Source organism: Lethenteron reissneri, chromosome 37 (assembly GCF_015708825.2).
Source record: "Lethenteron reissneri isolate LAM-NWPU_2019-01 chromosome 37, ASM1570882v1, whole genome shotgun sequence".
Lineage (NCBI taxonomy): Eukaryota > Metazoa > Chordata > Hyperoartia > Petromyzontiformes > Petromyzontidae > Lethenteron > Lethenteron reissneri.
Genome location: NC_083815.1, coordinates 7573352 through 7594426, shown reverse-complemented (window position 1 = coordinate 7594426; position 21075 = coordinate 7573352). Strand labels below are relative to the sequence as shown.

The 21075-nt window shown below is 47.5% G+C and overlaps 1 protein-coding gene across 1 annotated transcript in view; it reads right to left on the bottom strand.

Annotated features, from left to right (window-relative positions):
* The window catches only part of LOC133351476 (liprin-alpha-1-like), a 274762-nt gene that overhangs the window by 75287 nt on the left and 178400 nt on the right, over nt 1–21075 (bottom strand). The window contains 3 exon segments of the mRNA XM_061566707.1: nt 3864–3938; nt 4562–4726; nt 10070–10171. Coding sequence (XP_061422691.1) covers nt 3864–3938; nt 4562–4726; nt 10070–10171 — 342 coding nt within the window.

Here is a 21075-nt window from a genome sequence, read left to right as displayed (position 1 = left end):
CCACCGATGTCGGCCGTGGCCGGGATATAAACCTCAGGGTTTGCCAGGTGACAACACGGAGCAGCGTTGCGAACCACCGTGCCGATAGGGCGATGTTATTTTCGCCATACGGCAACGACAGTAAACCGACGGTGGTGGAATCACCGTGGTGAAGTGCTGGATGCCGACGCGTCCTGCCCTTGAGACCCGCTACCTCGTCCGTAATAGCACAGTGAATATTAAGAGGTTTTACCCTTTCTGGCAAGAGAACAGGAGGTGTTCAGATGTTAAAAACACCAAATGGATACCCTTCTGCAAGGCATCAAGTCTGCATTAACCACACGTACTTGTGGCAAAACATGCAAATAAAAAAATGCTCTGATAATTTATGCATTGTCTTTGAAACTGATTGGCCTACACCAGAAACAGCTTTCTCTATGGCCTTGTCTCACCAGTGTTAGAGCGGAGAATGCCAATAGGCAACAGCACAAAGACAATGCGAGTAACAGGGCATTATAGAAAGGATAAAACCTATCCTTATGTTATACATACTTTTAATACTGCCAAAAAGGTCCCATAGATAGCCCAGTGAATTTCTGCAACGCATCTTAAAAAATCGACGACAGTTGCCAATAGCTGTAACGAAGCAGTAATAATGTGAATAGTAATATTCGTATTAAAGCAGCCCATTCTAAAAGACGATGCGCTCGGGATGTCGATGGTCCGCTCTTAAGGCCAGTGACTGGTGCCCAATACGGCTTGGGAATGGGGAACTCACCTACACATACAGCCAGTGCTCATCAAAACAGATGGCTGCTCTTCGAACAAATTCTGAATTATTACATGCACGGTGTCCTGCAGAACAATCTCACGAGCTCATACTCCCACGTAACTAGCTCTTGTTATGACATGCACATTAGGCACAACAATCTCAATTGAAAAACGCTTTGGCCACAAAGTGACCAGGCACGACATTTGTATCTGCCCATACCAATCACCCGCCAAGTTGGTATCCCTCCGGTGCACAAAACTGGCTGCCGATTTGTTGTGCAAAACACGCGCCCAAGCACCCTACTCAGAAACGAACTGCCACAGCACGAGTTGCACCGGTCGAACAGTTTTGATCGAAAAAAGTGGCCCTAAAAAGCACGCATTTATATTACGCTTAACATCATGCAGTTGCCTTTGCCGGGCGGTGGCGGCGGCAGTGGCTACGCTGCACGTGGTTGGCTGTAATCCAGCGCTGTTGGTGGTTCACAGGACAAATGCTGTGACACTCCCTCCCAGTAAACTCTGAAATGCCATTCCCTGGCTCGCCAGGAGATGGCAGTACAGCAATTAGACTAATCGCCACCTGTTTCCATCGCTACGGGAATACAGCGTTGCGCGAGGGAGATGTTTTTTTTTCTCCGTGTGCACCGATTTCTTCCCGCGTTATACGATAACCACAACTCGTCGCTAATTGACTCAAAACATATGTAAAAATATAAACCGCAATGCAGTAGGCACCCTCCTCAAGAGTCCTGAAACCCAGCATGGCTTTCTGGATAAATAAGTAAATTCAATGTGGCCGATGAAACCCTTAGCACTGAATGAGAATTAAACACACATGCATAATACGGGTGAGCCTATAATGAAGTAATAAATTTAAAATATACTTTAGTTATCACTTTAGTCACCTGATCACCTATATTATACTGACAGCTTTATGGTAGACCAACTGTCGAAAAACTTGAAATCGGAAATATTAGAAACCCCACACAAACGTTCCTCGTCTGGGGGTTGCATCAAACCAATTGAATACAAATTTAAGCATTTGCTGCCCCTTTATGCATTCCGTACCCTCTACAAATATCACAAAACCCGCTTCGAGAAAGAACGCAGGGACGTGTGGCAGCAAAAACGGATACGGCACGTAATTTTCTTCTCGTCACTTTTTTCTCTTTCTTCAGGGTTGATCGACAGCACGCACACTTTGGGCGAACATGACCCCGGGGGGTGTAAAATCCAAATCACGAGCCATCGTGGGTTTGCTTTGTCCTTTTCCCCAGCCTTTTAGGAAACGCGTGGATTCAAAATGTGTTTTCTAAGAACCCATTCTCGGTGCGTGGAAGGCAGGCCGCCAGCTCCGATGCACCTCGGTGGCCCCACACCACAGCGGGTGCTCGGAGAAAAAGTGCTCGGTTCATGACCGCGACGCACGACGACTCGCTGGGCAACTTGCCTTGTGAGGGCGGGGGGGCAGGTGGGGTGGGCGCGCTGCACACGAATCAATGCGGTTCTGATGTTCTAGGCGAAGTCAATGCGCAGGAGGGGCCAACGGAGGACGCTGCAAATTGTAGCGATGGAAATTTAAGCCTTGGGAGGCTGCAATCTGCTCAAGATCACCGGGACAGACACGGCGGCGTGTCTTTGTACACAGGATCCACCCGCCCCCTCCCTCCCCCCCCCCGGCGCGCGTGCCTCCACCCGTCGGTATTCGTGGCACAAGTAATTTCCTCGTATATTAGCGGTAAAAGGTCTTATCTTGAGCCACATACTCCAAGGTCACCACGAAATCCCCTATCTCTGCAGCTGCATCAAATTATAACGGCACCACAAACACGGGGGAGGGGGGGGGTCTTCGTTTGTATTCTAATCTGATCCCCCCTTTCTGTATTCTGATTATCATTTTTTACGCACGTTTATTTTAGAAACCATATGCATTTTACTCTCATTGAAGCCATCAAAACCTCGGCTTCGCCAACCACTCGCGTGTGTCCCTGTATACTCTGAATGAAGTATATACGCAGCTGAAGAATATACGTGGCCATTATCGTTCGCACGGTGAAGCGCTAAAACACCCTCTGAACTTTTCAATGCGTTTCATGAGCGAAGGCGTCGCTTTTCCCCCCCCAAGCCGAGTTGTTGATTACAGGAAGATGGCACAAAATCGCCCCACTTTGTCCCAATCTTAGTCTGGTCGCCTCGGCAACCGAACAACAGAGAGTTCAAAGCGACAAAAGTTTCACACAAAATGGAAAATGTAATTTCGCTCGGGCCGTGCAGTGGGGATGGAATCGTCGAGCGACTTGGGAGAGCGTTTTTTTTCGCCGGCCACAAAATCTCTCGCTCCGCATTAAAATCGCGTTCGTTAACCACAGTACGCGTGTCACCCTCTAGCGCATTAGCCGAACGCATCGGTGAAATACGCGCCGTCATATGTGGCAAGACAACATTTTTCAATGCGCGCAATGCATTTCCGTCGCGTTGTCAATTGCTGCGCCAAGGCTTATATCATCGCACAGATAGCACAAGAGAGGTGTGTTGTTGCCATTCTGAGATTGCCTTTCCCGGGGCGTACGTTGCAGTGCATGTTTTTCCGCCCTGCAAATACGACTCCGCAGATGAACCCCCCCCCCCTTCGTTTGAATACGTACAAGGCGTCTGCTTTTTTTCCTGCTGAAATGTACGTTTGCGCGAAACAAACGGACGACGCCTTTCTGTTATTGCAGGAGCTGCGCGGTTTGTGAAGGGAGGAATCGCCAAGGCAACCGCAACTGACTTGAGGGGCGGGGGGGGGGGGAATGGGTCGAGATAGTGACGCCAAAAATGTCGCCTGTTATCGCCGAATGCTAATGCGTATTTACAGACCTCGACACTGGCTTGCCGTGCACCCTTAATGCAGAAACAAAAAACGCAAACGCGGCGGAAGATAAGGCACGTTTCGCGGCCACGACGGCCAAAACATTTTCACGCGAGCCACAAACGCGGCACCGAAATGAAATTGTCCGGCCGAACACAAAAACAAAGTGAGATTTCCGTTCGGCCTTAGCAGCAAGACGAAAAGAAAGGCAGTGTTGCGGTGTCGCGTCGGAGAAGTATTTCGCTTCGCGGAGTCGGACCTCTTGGTTTGCCGAGGTGAGTTCTTGCTCGAGGGTTGCCACTCTCTCCAGGGCGACTCTCAGCCTTTCCCGAACCTAGAGCACAGTAGTAACACAACTCGGTCAAGAGAAATGGCTGCGCGACGACATTGCTTCATTGAAACAAGGTACTCTCTCAAAGATTCACTTCGTGGCCCATGAGTAAAAGCGCAAAGATTTATCTTTGGCCACAACACAGACTGCTGGAGCAAATGCTGTGAGCGCGTAGCACCTGTGAAAGTCGGCACGGTACACGACTGTGTGTTGCGGCCAGTATCACGCACGGCCGCCTTTGACTCGCCAGTGTTTCACGTGTCGAGGAGTATCGTGAGTAACCAATGAGGGGGGGGAGCAGCAGTAAAAGCCAAGACAAAAATTCCCCCCCCCGTGTAGCCTTAACAAACCATTTGGGCAGTGCTATTTGCGAGCAACACCTTTGAAGGCCGGCACGGCAAGATGTTAACTACCTCGCCTGGTATACAGGAGGTTGTGGGTTCGAATCCAACTCCGACGCCTGTATATTTGGGGTTTGCATGTTCTCCCCGTGGTCATGTGGATTTTTCTGCGGCTCTTCCAGTTTTACCCTCGGCAAAATTGTTAGTTCATAGTTTATAGTGGCCAGCACCATGAGCAGACACGCACACACACATCGCGTCGTCGCAGGGTTAAACGTGACCCACCTTCTCGTCCAGCGCCTTGTGGTGCTCGAAGAGCGACTTGAGGGCCTTGAGCACCTCCACCTCGCTGGAGACGCCGGACGACGACTGCGCCTGCCGCTTCACCACCGTCATGCGCAGCGAGCGCTCGTGCCGCGACACCAGGCACTCCAGGTGCTCCAGCAACAGCTGCCAGCGCGCGGGGGGGGGGGGGGTTAGAGGTGCGGACACGGAGGACGCTTTTAGCGCTCGCGTTTTTTTTTAACGTTTGTCACGCGTCTCGGTGCACGCAATCTTGTCACGAAATATATGTCTTGCGCGTTCCCCGAGTGGTTCTCGTTTCTTGGCGCATATTACAAAAGATGTCTCTTACTCTGCGGAGCGACACGGACTACCACACCAGGCTCGTGAATTTGCAAAAAAAATCGCCTCTGCAAGGCAAAAATCGCCCAATATTGGAAATTACACCTTCCCATGGCAGGGGCCAATCTCTTTGAGAGGATGACCAATGTTTGACTTCCCACGAAGTTTTAATCATTTCAGTGACTCCCATATTTGACAGTGAGTCGATTGGCAACTTGTGAGTGGGCACTTGCACCTCTCCTAAGACGGATGGTCAGTGAGGAAGAGAAGGCCAAATACTCCCGAGAGAGACACGCTCTGTAGCTCCCTTGCATGGAAGCCCGTCTGCCAGCAGTGGCATGAGCGAGAAATTGCAGTGCTGCACCTTTATATTTTATACTTAGGAAAAATTCACTTCATTCCATGCTATAAGAAGCAGTTTGATATATGTTATCACTCTAACCCAGCTATCTCCTCTAACCCAGCTTAAATATACGCTGCCAAGCTTGGTGGTGTTCATTCAGATGCTGTCTTTCCGACAGACCTGTTCTTCACCTGAGGACGGCTGCTTGCGTTGTGGCCGAAACGTCGTGAGAATTGTATTTTATTATGTTTTATTTGTATTATTTTATTATTTCCCTTCTACATAACTTTACCGAAAGAACCAAGAAGATGTTATCAACTGGTTATTTTAATTGTTTGTCAGTGGTGTTGTACTTGGGTAGGAATTGCACGCCTATAGATGCGCTTCTTTATTAACTGCTTTTTGTGTTTAGTGTTTTGTCATTCCCTCACACCACTCATTAGCACATTTGGCTACGTTTGGTGCGAAAGAAATTCAACATAGATACATACAGGAAAGAAGTAAAAAAACATAATAACATCGTCTATTTTTCCAAGTTCATGTAACATAAACCAAAATAACCGATTCTAGCCCTTCATCAGTGAAGACCTTCCCACGTCGTATTGGGACACGGCGGTTTTTTGACCATACTTCTACACGTTGGTCAATGCAGGTTGGTGGAGGGCAGGCCCAGGACAGGCTGAGCCATCACTCGTCGCTGTTCTTAACCACGCCTTTGTCTCCCCAGTGGCGATGTTTACACACCGCACCAGGTACTCATTTAAGGCTGAGTCGACCTAGGGGAGGCCCAGGACTGGTTCAGATAATCGTCACTGGTGTTAGCCGTGAACGGGAATCGAACCCGGGTCCCCAGGGTTCATAGCACACATATATACACACCGTGGCATTGTTTTAATTCAAGAAACAGCGCACTCAAGTCGTGAGCCACTTCACATTACGGGGGCTTGGGGGGGGGGGGTGCGAAAAGACAGACAAACACACGGGACGTATTCTTCCCACGTAGAGAGCGACACGTTGTTATTTGCGCAGCCAAGCGGTTAAGAGAAGCGAGCGTCAAATGCCGAGGAAAATCCTCAAGGGGGGGGTTAAACTCTGTTGAAGCACGTAACAAATGACTGTGAACAGAAATAAGATGCGCCGCACACATCGTCGATTTGCGGAGGTGTGAGCTGATTGGATCCGACAGGCAAGACTGCGATCCGCGAGAAACAAAACAGATTTCATAATTTACAACGTTCCGCTTTGATTTGGCTAAATAATGCATGGGCCACTGGTCCATAGTCACTTAAGAGCCCATCAGCAGAGCACTTGATTTCAATCATTGGAGCTTGAAATCAGTTTTTTTTGCTCCACCTAACCCAGAGGGCCTGTTTACATCCCGAGTTCTCCCAAGGGTAGAAGAACGTCTCCAACAAGAGTGGCGCGCGGCTCTGCCTGTGGAGCGTCACAAAATACGTGGCGCGATCCAACAAAGTTCTGTCGCCAACAACAAGAAGTAATTAACGCAGACGCTGCACGCGTGAGTTAACCCGAGCCGACGTCATCCGCGGAAACGGGCGCAACGTTGTTTCGCGGCGTCCTTCAAGCAAGTGCACGATGCTCCCGCACCCGTGCGTGCGTGCGCGTGTGTGGTGGGGAGCGGTAGCGTAGCGGTTAGCGCTGCACTATGAACCCGGCGACCCGAGTTCGATTCCCGCTCACGGCCAAAACCAGTGACGATTATCTGAACCGGTCCTGGGCCTCCCCTAGGTCTACTTAGCCTCAAATGAGTACCTGGTGCGGTGTGTAAACATCACCACTTAGGGAGACAAAGGTGGTCGGGCGTGGTGCTGGCCACCCACCCCCTTCGTGTACCATTGCGGCCTTCATAGGTGCTTGCTAACAGCACTTGCCCCTACAGTCTGTTAAAGCTATATGGGGGATCTTTGTCTTTGTACGCGTGTGTGCGTGCGAACGATCTGTGCTATGCAAGCACCGTGCGCAGAATTGTTCAATCGAAAGGGGAGGGGGGGGGGGAAGGGCAATAATTAGAGGCAGAAGATTGACACTTCGGATAAATTAGTGGTACTTTTTTAAAGGTGGTTGTTTATTTTTTATCATTCAACTAATTAATTAATGCCGCGGCCAAATCACGACGCGTGGGATTGTAACAAAAAATCGTGTTTCCTGCTTAAACATGCATCGAAGTGGTGCCCGTCTTCTGTTTGCAGCCATGAGCCAATGTTAGGAATTCCACATTCCTATGATTGGGGGGGGGGGGTCAGTCTATCCATAGGACATCCACTGTTGACATCCCAACAAAGTGGTTCTCATTTTAGTGATCCTGAGGGGATCATAGGATGAGTCAAGCCCTCCCACCTGGCCCCACCTGCCACCCCCAACCAGGGCTTGAACTCGTAACCTTTCCATTGCGAGCCCCTCCTCGCTCAAGCGCTGAGCAACCTTGTCGGCCGTGTTCTATAACGCAACGCTACGAGCTGCTGGGGGTCACTAATGTATTATTTTTCTCCACAGAATACACGGTCCAATGAATCTAAATGGGAGCGTGGAGTGCTGCTGGTGGTGCCGCGGTTAGCCCAGTGCACTTGGAACCTGGTGACCTGAATTGGAATTCTGGCCACAACCAGCAGTCCTGGACCCTGTGCTGTCCCCCTCCACACTGCCCGGTGTGGTGGGGCATGGCCAAGCAACGTCTACGGACCACGGTGTGGACAGACCTTCATCTGGCAGCAACATTAGCAAAGTGTCTAAAGATAATGACTCTTTTATAGTTAGTACTAGCTTTACTACCCGGCTTCGCCGGGGACTTGGATTCTTGTCTTGGATTAATACAGGGCCTAGGTGGAGGGTGGGGGGGATGCGTGACGTCATCAGGCACACTGCGTGACGCTGCCGCATGCGGGTGACATGACAGATGTGACGTCACCGCTCACTTGGCGTGCAAAATGTATCCATTATTGCGCCCCCCCCCCACCCCCCAAAACACAAAAGTCTATTTTTATACTTTTTTAATTGTGTACAGTCTGGAAGCTACCCACAGGCCAAATTTCAAGTTTGTTGCATGTTGGGAAGTATGCTAAACATTTCGAACAGATACACATATTCATAAATTTCCCTTTTATATATATAGATAAATATAGAGTGAATGAATTGGCAGCAGTGTACTCGCACAGGCATTACTCAATGGATGTAATGTGGGGACAGGCATCTACATCGATGAAGAGATACATTCTTAGAAAGAAAGGCTGCAAGAGGAGAATGGAATGTGTCGGGTGATATGTGAACTGTCTATATTTGTAATTTATAACTTCAAAATAGCTCTCTTTTCGTCGTCGCTGGAAAAAGATAAATCATACGCCCAAGTACATTCCGTTTTAAATAATGCATCCAGTGTGAACTGCAATTACCGTATGTATTCACAGAAGCAAATGAGATTTCAGATGGAGCAAATTATGTGCGTGTTTATTTTGCTGACATCATCATTGCTACAGATTCATGACACTGTGAGGGTCTATGCTAATAGGTTTTTTTTCTTCTGCTAAAGTACACCCCCACTCACACCAACATTGAAAAGCAAAAAAAACACACAACACACCCGTTCATAACACTGCCATAGAAAGAAACTGTCTATATAACAATGCCCCTTCTTGACAGCACACAGAACAGCTATTGGCCAAAACAACTTAGGTTATTCTTTAATCTTATAACGGCAGAACGATTGACGAAAGAGTTGAGTTTCATTTTGTAATCTGTGCTTGTGTACCACTGCCAACACAGCAGCAACAGCAGTAACACCTCATCATTTGTTTCATAGCAAAGAGTAGGACTAAATGTTTGATCTCTGAGTGTACGTATGTTGAATGTCTTTCGCATCGTACGTAGCCAACCGTGCTAATCGGAGGTGCGGGGGAAGGACAACGAACGATGATGAATTGACGAAACTCAGGACTACGCACCTCCGCGAAGCTCGGTTGGCTAAGTACGGTGCGAAAACAGCTCAACATACACGCCAATTAAATAAAAACATTCCCGACGACACAAACCATGGGTGGTGGAGTAGCCATGCACACAAGCGTACTAAGATGAAGCACCACGGTCAGTTGACAAAGCTCCCCCGTATAGCCTGAACAGACTGTTGGGGCAAGTGCAGCTAGCCAGCACCTACGAAGGCCGGAACGGTACACGAGGGGGTGGATGGCCAGCACCACGCCCGGACCGCCTTTGTCTCCCCAGTGGTGATGATTTTTCCACTCTGCACTAGATACTTATTTGAGGCCGGGTCGACCTAGGGGAGGCCCAGGACGGGCTCAGATAATCTTCCCTGGCGTTGACCGTGAACGTGAATCGAACCCGGGGTCGCCAGGGTTCGTAGCGCGACGCGCTCACCGCTGCACCACCGCTCTCCACAACGGTCGGTTGAACACGCGCATCGACTCACGTCGACGTCGATTTTCTCCCCCCCCAACCCCCTCTGGCCGCGCCTGTGGGCCAGAGGTCGCAACCGGGTACCCGATACCCGTACCCTTCCCGATACCCGGTTACCCGTACCCAGCTGGGTACGGGTACGGGTAGCCGTTTGCGACCCTGGTGCGGCCGGGTACGGGTAGGCCGTGAATCACTGGTGAGTAACCGTTTGTCACTCATTTCGGGTAGGGTACGGGTAGGGAACGGGTACCCGTACCCGTACCCGGCTGGGTACGGGTAGCCGGGTATCGGGTAGGGTACGGGTACGGGTACCCGTTTGCGACCCTGGTGCGGCTGGGTACGGGTAAGGAATCAAAACCCGTTTGCGACCTCTGCTGTGGGCTGCGGTCTCTGGCGCTCACCCGGGTGTTGTTGCGCTCGGCCTTGAGCTCCGACACCTCCTCTTCCTTCTCCAGAAGCTGCTCGCGGCAGGCATTGAGCTCCTTGGTGAGGGCGGCGAACTCCTGCGGGGCGACACGTGGCGACGGAGCCGTTAGCGCGAGGGGCAAAAAGTCGAGGGGGGGCTATTGCTCCCCACCCCCACCCCCCACCACCCCCCGTGGTCGCGGGCAGCACGGGGCACGCTTAACCACCGCGATGCGACCGAGAATCACCCCGACATTCAACAACCGGTCCGGGTGCACGAAAACCACACGAGCTAGCGGGCGAAACTGGAAAGTGTTTTTACGACGCAGATTCGTCGCGTTGGGCGACGCTCGTCTCCGTCGGTCGCCACGGGCCAGCGGGAGAAATGCCACATTCCTATGGCGGGGGCCCAATCCTTTTGTCGGACGATAACCACCGCCGGCCAGGTTTGTAAAGAGGCCGTTTCACGTGCGGCTTCGTTTTGAATCGTCCGAAAGTTGTGCGGGGAAAAGTCTTACGTCGTACATTTGTTCGTAAGTTCTCCTCGGCTATGCGGGCGAAGCGGTGACACAGCGGAAATCCACGCTAACCAGCGTGGTGAAGTATGGTCAAACAACCCCTCATGACTGATAACAGTGCATGGGGGGGGCCTTCATCTAGCAGTGGAACAACCAACAAAGGGCTGCAAATTATTATGATGATCATAGTAATTATCACAATTATACTCTACCTACCCTGGCACGGCCGTTCACGTAGAGAATTCTAAAGACGATGCAGTCAACAACATGCGTTGCGAGATGACTTGGTTTTGCACACACGCGGCAGGACAATTAGGCAGCTAGTCAGCATGACAAGCGACAGATCGTTGAACGTCCGATGAGGGAACGAGGGGAATTTCAGTGCAGGGTGGCTTACGCCTTTGGCTGGCATTGCTGCAGCCAGCGGTGTGACGGACGTGCCTCATTAGGCAAGATCTTGCGGCGTTTTTATTGATGCCAATAATCTGTAGACAATTAATGGTTTGACAGAACAAAATCAGATTTCGGTTCTGATAGCCGTGTAATGTGGGGGGTGTGGAGAGGGGTGGCGGGAGATGGGAACAGTGGCACAGCAGTTAAGCTCACAGAGTTATGAACCTGGAAACCTGAGTTCAATTCCCAGCCACGGTAAACATCGGTGGCGAGCGATGCCGAAACCATTCATGGGCCCCTCTTGACCAACTCCAAGTTGGCCTGGTAACTTTAATCTACGTTGTCTTATGGTTGTTATTGTTTGACTTGCATCTCACTGGGATTTTTGCACACAGCGTTGAAATAAGGTGTTTTTTCTGGAAGACTTTGCTATTTTTTTCAGGATTTTTATGTTGCGTGTAGTCACTTTAAGATGTTTCTTGTTCATGTTTTGTTGCGGTTGCACCCGAGTCAAGAGCCGCATGGCTCACAGGGTTATACCTAACGAATGAAACTGAAACTGATACGCTGCATGGGACCAGTGTGGCGAAGTGTGCTCAATCAACTCCCATGAGCGACAAGATGCGGGAAGGCCTTCGCAGCACGGCAGTGAATCGACAAGGGTCTGCGAGCAACTAAAACCGATGAAACGTTGGCCGAGACCGTATTTTTTCCACACATGTTTCCCGTGCCAAGTCCAAGTGTTGGAGGCAACTGTGCAACAGCTGCAAAAAGTTGGGCACTCGCAGTCGAGTCCAATCATTGCACCTTCCACGGCGCTAATGAATCGTGACACGAGGTGGAATATCGTGGAGGGTATTTATAATTGCAATCTAAAATGTGTTTCCTATTGTAATGCCTCCGCTGCCCCCCTCCCTTCCTCACCCTAGAGTGGTTTACAAGTAAGCAACCGTTCAATGCGGAGATAAAATTACATTTTGCAGTGCTTCTGCAGTGTCCATCGAAGGGGTCATCGTCTGACGATGTTGTGCTGTGGTGGTAAGTGACCATTAAGAGCAAATGTTCAGAAGGAAAGCAAATTGGGGAATGTCATTATTTTAATAGTAATTCCTATTGGTGGAAAGATGTTGAAGCCAAAAAGGCAAGGAAATTGGACACACCTTTCCCGTCAAGTTATGGTAGACATTGCAATCCCAAGCTATTTTCCAACCAATGCTTCATCATATGTATAAAGTATGGACAGTACTGGTAATTGAGTAAATAGTCGAAACCTACCCCAAACCACCAGATGGCCTGCTTATTTAAAATAGCAAATTGCAATCAAATTGACATGTATTAGGACGAGGCTGAACAACATCTCAATTCACTATCCAGTACCTACATGTGACCGGTTTTTGATTCAGTCATTCAAAGGCTCTTAATTGCAATCTTTACATGCTAAGCTCCTTTAATCACGACACTGTTTAGGTTAACACCCGTCGTAGTTCCACCACTGCGATAATCAGTGAATACTTCTCATTACGCCTACACACTAAACAGTACACGCAGACTCCTACTTTACTTTCACTGGTAAATGTCAGAGCAACGTCACCACATTATGAAACTCGAAGTGGCATGCCAACCAAATGAACGCAGGGCAGTGGTCATCACCTGCTTAGTGGGAATTCCACATTGCTATGGCAGGGGCGAGTTTAACCATTCGACAACTCCTGCTCATTTGCTAAAAAAGTCGGACTTGTTTTGATTGGCCCTGGAGAAATGACAAACTGCTGTTGCTGTAGTTGTTGTTGTTGTCGGTCTGTAATTTCCCACTGAGGGGCAGAGGCCTCATCCATTTAAATCGCAGTCCTTCCTTTCCTTAGCTGTTTCTGTCCAATCGTGGCCTCCGGTCCTGTTTCTTGCCCGAACTAACCACTGCCATCACGTGCCTCGGAGAGGCGTAACATTGCATTTGGTCGCTTGATTGATATGAATTTGTAAGCTCGAGACGCATGCATTTGTAAGAATCGATTATTTAAATGCATACTCGTGACCCTACGGGCCACCACCGGTGGCTGCTACACTGACCAACAACCCCGAGCGGAATGTTAACTCGCCGCAGCCTTGCAACCACAAATTGCACCCTCCAGCCACGGCACTGACACCCAACCGGACCAAGAAAAAAAACAACGTTCGGTGTACGAGACTTGTCCTTAATATGCGTTACGCCCACACAATAGGACGCGTGGCAAACGGTGGCACTCGTGCGGAGCGAACGTTCTTCCCGCGAAACCACAACGCGACGGCGAGCGCTGTGCGCCATGGAACCTGTGACTGTGGATGCAGACTGAATACTGGTCGCAGGGCGCAGAGGGACGGGCGTTGGCAGATGCGACAGGGAAGACGTTCTCGCCTGAAAGCGTACGCGCGCGCCGATATTTTAACGTGCCGAAAAAAAGCACTGACCACGTGCGTTTCATGTCAGTAAACATGTGGCTGTCCATCAGAATAAACACATTACGTCAGTTGCTGTCACACCACAAAACATATTCCACACACACCTCCAGGCAATGTAAAATACATTGCAGATAATGTCCCTTTATGCACACGAGGCACCCCGTTAAACATTATTAGGAAATACAAATGTGTCATATTAATCATGAGAGGCGTTAACTTTCCCTTTGACTTTTTCGCTCCATAAATGTTTATTATCAGACGCTTTATTCCTCTGGTTTATTTCCCCAGTGTGGTCGACACAACAGTAATCTTAGAAAAAAAGAACTAACAATGAACACCATGGCTCCTTCATTGGATTTATTATTCACGTTTCAGATGCCTGGCAAAGATATTGAGACATTGTGTGTGTGTGTGTGCACGTGTATATGCATGAAGCAGTGGCAGTGGGGAGCGGTGGTGAATCGGTTAGCGCACTGCGCTACAAACACAGCAGCCCGAGTTCGATTCCCGCTCACGGTCAACACCAATGACAATTGTCTGAACTGGTCCTGGGCCTCCCCTAGGTCGACTCAGCCTAAAATGAGTACCTGGTTCGATGCGTAAATATCTCCACTGGGGAGACAAAGGCGGCTGGGCGTGGGGGCTGGCCACCCACCCCCTCGTGTGCCGTGCCGGCCTTCGTAGGTGCTCGCTAACAGCACTTGCCCCAACAGTCTGTTAAGGTTATACGGGGGATATTCGTCTTTGTGGAGCAATAGGAGCGGTGGCACAGTGGTTAGCGCACTGTGCTACGTACCCGGCGAACCGAGTTTGAATCCTGCTCATGGACAACATCGAATGCATGGACCGGTGCTGTACCTCCCATAGGTCGACTCAGCCTTAACCGAGTGCCTGATGTGGTGTGTCAACATCAGCACTGCAGAGATAAAGGCAGGCGGGCATGGTTCTTGCCATTCACCCCCTCGCGTGCTGTATTGCTCTTCATCGGTGCTCGCTAACAGCACTTGCCCCAACAACCTGTGTTAGCGAGAAGGGGGGATGATCTTTGTCTATTTTAAGATGTAACAGTTTTTACCCATCGTCTTAGAAATTCTACCACCGCAAGGTGCATGCATTCATGAATAACACACGTCTTGTTCTTTTTATATTATCATCTTCGTTGTCAGCCATGATCAATCCACACTGCCAGTTGAAAGCCTCCAACCGCAAGCCACCACCACCACCACCTCGCACAATCGTTTTTTTTTGTATAAAAAATAAACGCGTCTATATTTATAAATCTCTATCGGTGTGGTCCAGCAGCATCTCTAGCGGCTTGCTTGGTAATTTGCAGACAATGCCAAGGAGTCAGTGATCTTCGTCCTTTACTATCAGCACTAAACGATGTCTGTTGTGATGCAGTAAAGGACCCGTGAGTTGTTGATTCGTGAATGTATTTATGGATCAACTTCTTTCGCACCTTACGTAGCCGACCGTGCTGCCATGTGCGGTACGGATACTGCAATGTCAAATCCTGTGAAGGATATGAATCCCTCTGCATATGCATTTTTCACTCCGTGTCGAACTACTCACATGCATACTGAATTAAACATCCTTAATTAATTTTCACACGTGTATTTTGGATGTGCGTTTGCATGTACGCATGTCTGTTACAGACAATGAATCCGCATTAAAAAGTTATCAGATCCCTTCTTTGGTTCTTTTCGGTTAAGTCACGTCTAAAAATAAAATAATAGATTAGACGTGACTTAACCGAAAAGAACCAAAGAATAATTCCTGCAGTCACGAAAGCTCCTAAATTAAGATTATCAGATCCCTTCACATGGAATACATTTTGGCACGTGATCAGAAGAGAATAGGAGTAAAATAAAGCAAAACCGAACTATTTTAATTTCATCAACACGTTGCTCGTGTTGGAGCCTCATGACATCAAATCCAGTGAGGAAACGAGCGAGCGGCTCGCAATCGGAAGGTTGCGAGTATGAAACCTCGGCCGAGGGGTTTGACTCAGCCCATCATCCACTCAGGGTCACTAAGATGAGTGCCACTTTGTGGGGGAGTCAACAGTGGCTGTCCTACGGAAATACTCGGCCCCTGCCTTAGCAATGTGGAAAATGCCACCGCCGGCCCAGTGCTGCAACCAGGAGCCACCCCCACTGCCTCAATGCTCATTTGAGCAGGAGATCACTTGAGCTTTGAACGACATCAAAGCTACGGTACTCCTAGATTTGAAGTTTTCGTGACTGCAAGGATCCATACTCGTTGGTTCTTTCGGTAAAGTCACGTAGATGAAAAATAATAATAAAAATAATAATAAAATGAAAATAACTAAATTAAATCACGACGTTTCGGAGGCAACACAAGCTTCCGTCATCACAAATAGCTCTCTCTATTGACTAAAGTAATTTTGCTGTGGCTGTTCCACCTGATGACAGAAGCTTGTGTTGCCTCCGAAACGTCGTGATTTAATTTAGTCTTTCCGACCGACCTGTTCTTCACCTGAGGACGGCTGCTTGCGTTGTGGCCGAAACGTCGTGAGAATTATTTTATTATGTTTTATTTTTATTATTTTATTATTTCCCTACTACGTGACTTTACCGAAAGAACCAAGAAGATGAATCCCTGCAGTCACGAAAGCTTTAAATCGAAATTTTATTTAGTTATTTTCATTTTATGATTTTTATTATTATTTTTATTTTCCATCTACGTGACTTTACCGAAAGAACCAAAGAGTACAGTACTCCTCTTAGATATCCAGGACGAAACGACTTTGCACGTTTCCACTGCAATGGCCCTGAGCTCTGATGATGAATACCAATGAATTAAAGCTCATGCGCTGTGGCGACATTTCAAAACACTCCGCGAGCATTGCGTGACATCTTCAAAGTGTTTTCCATCCGAGCGGGCAATTTGAGAATAGGCTGCCCTGTTGGCAACCCTGCGCCAATTTGTGTAATTCCACATTTCCCATGGCAGACAGACAGGGTTAAATGTGTAATTTATGATTTGTACATTGTAATTAGATGTCTATATGTTGAACTTATTGCGCACCGTATGTAGCCAAACGTGCTCTATGATGTTTAGGAAAGTGATTATCTACGATGATTGGCTTCGTAAATGTTTGAATGCACTCATGGGGTGAAAAAATAATTTTGGTACAGAGGGCTAAATATGTTATTTATTATTCTTACATTTTAATTAGATTGTTATAAAATACTTAACAACATGAAGTGATCGTCTGATAATTATCGGCTGGATACATTTTTAGCGCACCGGTGGTATAATATATAGAGCAAATTACATCTCAGCAGTAGAGCTCGTGGCGTTGCGGAGTGCCTGGGGCAAGATGTGTTGCACCTGGCATGGGACTAATGGATCATGAAATGCAGGGCAATAGCAGTTGCGGCCTTATACAATTTGCAGTCCAAAGACGTTTTCATTCTGCACGATGCACTCGCCACGTCAGGGTATTGTTCTGACAGCACGAAAGACACCTTCGGCAGATTATAGCGTAACGCTGTATGGTTATAAATACTTTGCCGGAGATATATGTATTTTAAATTTCCTCAAATATTTAGGTCAATCATTCAATAATGTAAATAAAGAAACAAAGAGTTTGCAGCAAAAATAAATAAATTTTTGCTCATTTGGGATGTGTGGGTGGTTGGCACACTGTGCTATGAACCTGGAGACCAAAGCCAGGATCACTGTAGAATCCCCTGCTACGGGGATTCTACAGAGATGTTAACTACTTCACTTGGTATACAGGAGGTCGTGGGTTCGATCCCGACCCTGACGATGCCTGCTGTATATTTGGAGTTTGTGTGTCTCTCCCTGTGGTCGAGTGGATTTTTCTACAGGTCCTCCGGTTTTCCCCTCCACATCTAATCAAAAGGCGTTTGGAGTATTTGGCTGCTATACATTTCCACGTGATAAGCCACTTTGTTGCGCTATTATTTGTGGACAGGTCACCTCTGAAAAAGAGCTGTGTAGGCTCAGTGGGACCTTACCTGGAAAAATCAATAGATGTATTTTAGTTTTTTTTTTTTAACGAGTGACGTCTGAAATGACCGGCATGGTGAAGCATGGTCAGTCTCCATGACGACTAGCATGGCATGGGGAGGTCTTCTCATACAGCCAATAATGTAAAAAAAAATTTTTTCAATCTTGATTTGAAGTTTTCGTGACTGCAGGAATTCATATTCTTTGGTTCTTTTGGTAAAATCACGTAGGTAGAAAAATAAATCAAATAAAACCCAAAATATATATCACGACGTTTCGATCGCAACACTAGCGGTCGTCCTCAGGTGGAAAAAAATAATCCAGCAGTGGAACTGCTGAATGCTGGTTCAGCATTTCTACTGCTGGATTATTGCTGAACGCTGGTTCAGCAGTTTCACAGCGTTCAGCATTTCCATTGCTGGATTATTTTTTCTGCCTGAGGACGACCACTTGTGTTGCGATCGAAACGTCGTGATATTTTATTTTTGTTTTATTTTTTTTATTTGCCAAAGAAAGAGTCTTGAGACTCAACGAACATGTATAGTAAAATAAAAGACTTGGGCCACAATCAAAGCATTGTCCCTGCTCCAGCAAGAATGAGGCAGTTCTTCACTATATTTATGTCCCTGAGTAAGTAATGGACATTCCACATTCCCATGGAAGGGGCTGTTATGCCTTACCACCTTCACTGGTGACCCTTTCACAAATTGATGCAATCTTCTCTGGAGGGAGTAGAGACTGTTTCAAGCTTGACCAGGATTTGAACTTAGGTGTTTCAACTGTACAATCAAACTACAGTGCCATCCAGCCAGTTATTAGTACAAGGCGATTATCTTTTCAATCCACAAGAAATAAATTCAGAAATTTAAAACACAAATCACTTATAGATTTCCCGTCCATGCGATCGCATAGCCAGAGCTGTTTCATACACACACAGTGTGTACTGTCGAGCAGTGAGTGGCATGTGCATGACACGCATATTTACCCAAGCGCTTAGCACTTGACACAAATGAACTTAACAATATTGCCTCCCTCTCCACTGACCCACGAATGGCAATTCTCTAACAGCAGCCAAATTAAAACAGCCGTATGTGCAATTGTCCAGTGGTGCCATGGTGGTGAGATGTTAACCACCTCGCCTGGTATGCAGGAGGTCGAGGGTTCGATCCTGAGCCCTGTATATTTGCAGTCTGCATGTTCATTCGGTGGTCGCGTGAAGTTTTCTCCGGGTCCTCCGGTTTTTCCGTCGTATTTAGAAACATGCATTTAGACTCTTTGGCTGCTATAAATGTCCACGTGATAAGCTACTTTTTTGAGCTATAATTTGTGCAGAAGTTGCTTCTGCACAAGAGATATATAGCTCAGTGGTAAAATAAAACAATGATTTTGTTTTACTTTAAACGATAACAATGACCAGTGCTATATTTTCAACAAGTGTCACATTTCATATAATAAAATAACAACATAAAAACGTAGCCATTCATCAAGAAGCACAATTGGCTGCACATGCGTGTCGGAGATTTGTACGACAGTAGATCGTAGGATCGTGAAGACAGTGTGGGGAAAGAATTAATCCAGCAGTGGAATCAATAATGATCGTTATGATGGTCGATGGTGACTATTATATTCATTTCTTCTACTCTATTTAGCAACAATGGTGGGGGCGTAAGGCTGTCCTGATTCTCGCCATAGGAATGTAGGAAATTCCAATCACTATCCCGGGAACTAACACTGAATATGAACCCCGTTCAATGGAAGTTCGAACATGGGGCCACGTTATGCCTTTAACTTTGATTTTAACAGACATAGCGTGTTAAGGGACACGTGTACCAGCCACACTGACTAATGTGAAATACGTTTGAGGCAATGTGGATGAATTATGATGAGTACATTTGAAAAAAGCAATAAATTCATGTTACTTTACTGCCTTTCATCACGAAAATGTGGAGAAAAAATACAGGTCAGTGAATCTCATTAAATCATCAAAAGTAAAGCATGGCATTAATTAGCATGATGATGAGCACGGGAAGTATTTAACCGTGAAATTAAAACGAGGTAAGATGCGTGCACATATAAACCGTGTATATGACGACGACGTTTATGTGAGCTAAAAGGTTGTTATTATGACTATCATCTATTTCTCATTATACTAGTTGACCCACGAAGGCCCTGACTCTGCTTCAGTCAGGGTGCTGTCAAGTTATGCTCTGTAATCCCACACGAGTGATGATTCGAAGAGTGATTTTTTTTTGCATCGAGATGGTTGGACCAACAACAGATCCATCGCCTCCGATGAGCACGGTTGGTTACGTATGGCGCGAAAGAAGTTCAACATACAGACATCGCGTGTGATTTTTCATCTGCGAGTGGACAAGCTACGATCACTGTTGAATTATTTGACGATGATAACGATTTAGCAAGATTCAACAAACACTATTAATGACGCAAGTACCAATCAAAATACCTACTTCTCAAGTAAGTATTTTACAACTGACTCCTTTATTTACATATACACACATACAGATAAGCAAGCCATTCACAGGTGTAAAATTACACATGTATGTCTGCAATAAATGTCTTGAAGGACAAAAAAAAATACCTCTACCATGTAAATACATTATCTATGGAATTGCACAAAGAAATAAGAATGATGGAGGGATACGGTTGTGAAATATGCCCTGCTTGAGCACAATTGGGAGTCCGTAGGACAATAAACAGTGATCTCATCCATTACGAATGCTTTACAATGCCAGAAGCTGAACCCATTAAGCGGGACTTAAAATCTATACCACTCTGAATTAGAAGCAAGCTGTCACTATTTGTCCCGACTTGACAATCTTAGTTTGCATCGCATTGTTTTTTTACCGTCAAACTTGATTCATTTATTCGTAGTGACAAATTAAGCTTTGTTCACTTTGCCCCCCCACAGGTACAACTGCATACAAAACGCTCGGCAATGGCATCTTTCACTTCTGGGTTCATTTAACACCAGCCGAGGCCTTTCAGGTCACACGTGGAATTCCCAACAGCGAATTACTCGCTCCAAGACTCGATACTTTTACCCCAGTCACAACGTCTAAACAAGCGGCGAGTCAAAGAGGCCGAGAGCATTGGGGAATAAGATGAGTTAAAGTGCCGTGCGCGCACACTTTGGCAAAAAGAGCCATCTGTCGGCTAAATGCGCGTAGGATGAAGGGGGGAAAGGATCGATGCATCACGCCACACGTGGGAAGGGAGGACGTCGTTTTTTTGCACGTCGAAACGCGTTCCGTGGCGACGAGGCGGCAGCAGCAGCGGCTGCAGCAGCAGCAACATCAGCAGCAGCAGCAACAGCAGCAGCAGCTGCAGCAGCAGCAACAGCAGCAGCAGCAACATCAGCAGCTGCAGCAGCAGCAACAGCAGCAGCAGCAACAACAGCAGCAGCAGCACGGCTCGGACGCGAGGTGCCACTTCAAAACGCGCACGTCAATTTTCCAGCCGGGGAGACGAAAACAAAAATCCGCTGCCCAGGGTTCGATATAACCCATCGTGTGTTTGGCGGCAGCCAGAGACGTTCCGATTCCAAAAGAGATGCGCAATTGACAAAAGATGCAAGGGCACGTGGGTTTGTTGTTTGCTAAATACGCCTTGAGTGTCGGTGCCAAGCTCTGCGA